The 5253-nt window shown below is 45.0% G+C and overlaps 1 protein-coding gene across 1 annotated transcript; it reads right to left on the bottom strand.

Moving 5' to 3' along the window:
- On the bottom strand, window positions 3352-4957 carry LOC8072941 (peroxidase 5). Its single transcript, XM_002438344.2, has 2 exons — window positions 4683-4957; window positions 3352-4561 (listed from the first exon to the last, which is right to left on the bottom strand). The coding sequence occupies exons 1-2, from the start codon at window positions 4905-4907 to the stop codon at window positions 3566-3568; spliced, it is 1221 nt and encodes a 406-aa protein (XP_002438389.1). The 5' UTR covers window positions 4908-4957; the 3' UTR covers window positions 3352-3565.

Raw genomic sequence — 5253 nt, forward strand, 5'->3', positions numbered from 1 at the left:
TACCACGCAGCCGCCACTATTTAGAATTGGGTTTTGATTAGATTTTAGTTTTTCCATCAAAAAACTGAATCGTTCATTATAACTGTGGTGACAAATCCTTTTACAGTGAGCCAAGGCCCAGATTCTTGATTTGCTCCACCGTGTCGATTAGTCCTTTGGAACCAAGTTCTTGAACCCTCTTTGAATATTCACGTCATTCATATTTCCAGTTTTAGTTTGCATGTTTATATCTTCTTGCTTGTGTTCTTCGATTCGCTTACAGGATCAACCTTCTTGGCGAGGTCAATAAAGTTGTGCTTGGTTGATAACCAACAGAGCTGTGGTGTAATAGTTACAGGGTTCAAATCGTGCTGAATTGAAGCCGGATCGCCAACATCGAGTTCTCCATAAATTGAATTTATCAATTACCTCTTGAAAAATCGGGCCTAGTCCTTATCATCAAATTTGCCCCTTCACTGTCTTTAGATCCATTGGACCCCAATTGACAATATAGTTTAAACACTCAGCAGATGGGAAATTAGTGACAAAGGTGTTGTTGCCCTTTACCTCAATTACCCACTTATTCATGGCAGGCAGTATTTTTTTAGGTTCCACTGGCAATTTCTCGGCAGTAAGAGAGCCCTCAAAACACGGACCGTAGCTGTTTTGTCATCTGAATGAAACTTTGGGCTTTCAACACCTGGTATGAAATAAAACCCAACAACATAGCCACAGGGAATATCAGTAGACTGTAAACTCTTTAAATTTGTAATTAGTTTTTGTTTTTGACTATATTTATTGATCTATGCATGTGCCACTAGACATGTAGCTGGTAACCGTGTTTGCATTGTAAGTGTCACTCGTACTATCTTGTGATATTATTCATAAGTTGCATCAATTCTCAACATCTAGCATACAAGTGCTCCTTGCAAAATGAATTTTGAACAACAAGAGATGCGGTACGGTTCAGATTCGGACAGGTCTGCCAGTAAAAGGGTTGCGTATCTGAGCCCGATGAAGATATGCGAGGAGCAGCACACATTCAGAATCGGAGACAATCATGACTCCTTACAAGGTTTGGATCTCGCTGAGCGTATGAAGGTAATAGATGAAAAGCGACTAATTATGAATGTAAGTACGACCTCTATATAGCCTTGGCACTGCTCAAGTATCAAGACCGAGATTATATTGTGGCCCCATACAACTTTGGGTAAGTGTCAGTTTGTATGCATCGTCGTATTAGTAATTTCAATGGGCACTTGCATCATAAATTCGATTCCCTCACGGACCACCTCCTCATTAATTATAGTCTAGGACGTGTGCTAGTCCTAGACTCTGCAGACTATGATTCTTCAAGTTATGCAAAATTCATTACACACTTGGAACGGTAAGTTGAGTAAATTAAATATTCATACATACTTTTATAATAGTTTTAGAATAACTTGAGGATTGTGTATTCTATACTATAGGGGCCTATAGGTATTATAAGATCAAAGGTGGAAGGTGTAATTCATCAGAACTGGGGCAGCCATTAAGCCGATACGTACCAAAATATCACAAGCTGTCTTTGTTTTTTATAAATATAATATGCATAGGATGATGTTGCAACTAATAAATATCCATTTTTTCGTCATACATCAGCGCCATAAGCAACTAGTCGGATCGGTCTACTGTGGATTCTACGTCTGCGAGTTTATGAGAGAGACCGGAAGATATGCAACTAAGGTAATGCTCTAATAGTCATTTATATAGTTGTGTCATTGTTTGTTGCTAATACGCATGTGTTATGAACTATAAAGATATGATGTTTCTAACTTCCTCCGCAGCAACATGAGTTGGAAAAGGCGAAGAGCGTGACTCAAGTTGTTTTATACAACATAGTTGATGACCTCTGTACTTTCCTCTTCAGAGAAGCCATTCCCACCGAAGGGAAATATCACGACCCGACCAGCACCCTAGCAAAGCTTGAGCTTAGAGCGCTAAGAGATATCAGTAGGCTAAAACTATCTCGATCAGGTTATTAGAGCAGAGGTTTCAGATGTGAAACCTTATATGTCTGTAAACAAAAAACTTGATGTGTGATGTTTGTAATTAATGTAATTTTATGTACAAAATAATGGTATACATAAAAATGTTGCATGTTGCATTGGTTGACATGATCCTCTGGACTTACATAGTTTCAATATTATGTGTGTATATATATATATATATTATATTAAAAATATGGTTTGCAGGGAAATTTTGAAAATCAGGTTAAATTTGAAAATCTTATCACAGGCGGTTTGTTTATGTGAACCACCTGTAGAAACTTATTTCTATAGGCGGATCCATTATGTGAACCGCCTGTAGAAATAAGTTTCTACAGGCTGTTCGATTATATGAACCGCCTGTAGAAATGAATTTCTATAGACAGTTCTCAGTTACCCGCCTGTGGAAATGTTTATTTCCATGTGCCAACAGCACTAGCGGTTCGTCAATACGCCTATGCAAAGGGGTTGCGAACCGCCTTTATAGTACCTCTGTGTACTAGTGGTTTTTGGTTTTTGAGGTGAATTAAACAAGGCCTATCCAAACGTCACTTAGGCCTTGTTTAGTTCCAAATTTTTTTGCAAAATTTTTCAGATTTCCCGTCACATCGAATCTTTAGACACATGCATGAAGTATTAAATATAGACAAAAATAAAAACTAATTGCACAGTTTGGTCGGAATTGACGAGATTAATCTTTTAAGCTTAATTAATCTATGGTAGTATCGATTTCCCAAAAATTTTTGGAACTAAACAAGGCCTTAGCCTTACCATGGCTCGCCCATGGTCTACACTGTGGTAACTTGGAATGCGAGGGCCAAGCAAAGCGATGTGTCCGCGAGCGGGCGAGGGTGCTATACTACGGTGTCTGGGCATTGGCGTAGGCGCACACTATGTAGGTGGTGGTCTAGGTGCTGGCGCTTTGGCGGCGAGCGCAGCCATCATGCAAGAGCAGTGTACTGGCCGACGCGAGCAGGAGCGGTGGCCCACGGGCAGAGCACACGCATGCCAGAAACACTGGTGGTTATGTTTGCCTTGTTTAGTTTTGAAAAGATTTTGAATTTTGATACTGTAGTATTTTATTTTTGTTTATAGCAAATATTTTCCAATTATAAACTAACTAAGCTCAAAAGATTTGTCTCGTAAATTACAGATAAACTGTACAATTAGTTTTTGTTTTCTTCTTTATTTAGTGCTTCATGTATGTGCGACAATAATTGATTTGACGGGGAATCTTGAAAAGTTTTTGAATTTTTAGGTGAACTAAATAAGGCCCTAGTACTTTTGTACATTTTCATTGATTTGAGCAATCCAAAGGTGATATACTGTACCTTGCCAGACAAAATAAAAACTTGCACACATATACGCTATATAATATGTTTTATGGCAAATACGAAGACACACTATTTTTTCCTAGAAAAATGGAGTAAGCAAAGCAGGCGTGTTCCTGCTAAATTAAGGTGATGCATACACGGATAGATCATTGTATATTTTGGAGGTCTACGTCCCTGAGCATCTAGCGAAGGAACAGACCTGGAACAAATGTACTAGTGCTGGCCTCAGTGAAAACCACGGAAAAATCCGTTGACCAGGTCGGCCACAGGATGACGGCGAAACGGTACACGTGGCCGATGCTGCGGCCGGGGCCGGCGCCTCTGCAGGAACCACGGAAGGTGTGGCTGTGGCTGCTGCTGCTGCTGCTCCTCCTCCTCCTGTGGGGGCTGCTGCTCCTCCTGTTGTGGCTGCTGCTGCTCGATAGCCTTCTCCTGCTCGTTCACCAGGCGGCACTGCTTCCTTACCTGGCCCTTGCCCTCGCCGATGAGCACGTCAAGCATTCCGACCTTCTGCATCGCCTGGGCGAACTTCTGCTGCCACAGTGCTTCGTTCCGGGCGAAGGCCTCAACCATCGCCTTTGTCTGTGGGTCCTCGATGAGAGCGTTGTCAGAGGTGAGCAGGCCGCGCCGGGCGAGCAGCTCGGAGTAGTAGGCGACGTCGAGCTTCTCTCCTGTTTGCGCATCGAACTTCACCTTGGGCGCTTGCTCGGGGTCGTCGTCGGGCTTCCGCGGCGGGCACCTCTGGCGTAGCCACTTGGCATAGTTCGGGTCCAGCGTTGGGTCGATGTCGGCGTTTTTGGAGAAGTTGTAGATGCGGTTGGCGAACATAAAGCAATGTGCGCCCCCGATGGAGTGCGCGCCGGAGAGCAAGACAAGATCCTCCTGGGAGAGGCCTCGCTGGTTGAAGAGCTCGGTGAGGCGCGGGACGTGATGGCCCGGCACAGGGAAGTTGCCCGGGAGGTCGTCCATGTTTGAGCGCATGCCGTCTCGGCGTCCTGCCACGACGTCGTATCTTGGGAGGCCCGCGGCCACGGCGGCGTCCCGCGCCGCGAAGGCGAGGATATCTGCGCATGAGACCGTGCCGGGGCACATGCCCTCTAGAGTGGACTTGGCGAGGTCGATGGTTCTAAGGCCGACGAGGGTGAAGCCGTTGGCAGACGACTCCTTCTCTGGGACATCGCCAGCGGGCGACACGTCCAGGAGAATAGAAGCGTCGCAACCCTGATAGATGCACAGAACCGGCCGGCCGGCGGCACAGGCATGTCATCAGACAACGACGATATGTTGTGCATGCATGCAGCATAAGTGTGAGTAAAGGTTGAGTGTTAATTAGGGAAGTTACCGTGATGAAACAGTCGTGGAAGAAGAGGCGAATGAGGCCTGGGGAGATGCCGCGGTCCATAGCGATTTCGTTGTTGACGATATCGCTGATGACGCTCTCGGCCACCGGGCACGTCTTGCCATAGAACCCCACCCGCAGGCCGTTGACGATCAACGCATCGACGGCACACAGCTGGGTCGCCGACGCCAACAAGCCAAAAAGGAACAGCAACGTGTGCTGCGACATGTCTCCAAAGGTCGGGATCCCGCCTCCGACAATGAGTTAACTGCGTGGTTATTAGCCCGCATAACGTTGTGGGAGAGGAAAGGCAAGCTTAAACGACAAGCTTTGTTGCAGGGAAGAGCGACCATGGCCTCACATTATTTAGCCTCCACTTTTGTAGAGACCGTGCTAATAATAGGCATCAAATAAGGCCAAATTTGCATCTAATTAATATGATAGCCCTCTCCCTATATTATGATACAGTTAGTTGTACATCCCTTGCCTTTTGGTAGTACACTCTCTCCCCCTAAGATTAACAAGTTTAAGACAATTTAGCACATGCTGGCGTCACCAGCGGCACTAGCTTGCG

The sequence above is a fragment of the Sorghum bicolor genome, chromosome 10 (assembly GCF_000003195.3).
Source record: "Sorghum bicolor cultivar BTx623 chromosome 10, Sorghum_bicolor_NCBIv3, whole genome shotgun sequence".
In the NCBI taxonomy this organism is placed as follows: Eukaryota; Viridiplantae; Streptophyta; class Magnoliopsida; order Poales; family Poaceae; genus Sorghum; species Sorghum bicolor.

Coding starts and splice junctions, on each gene's coding strand:
- LOC8072941 (XM_002438344.2), bottom strand. CDS start 4,907: ATGTCGCAGCACACGTTGCTGTTCCTTTTTGGCTTGTTGGCGTCGGCG. Junction 4,562..4,682: donor TCCACGACTGTTTCATCACG/GTAACTTCCCTA, acceptor TGCATCTATCAG/GGTTGCGACGCTTCTATTCT.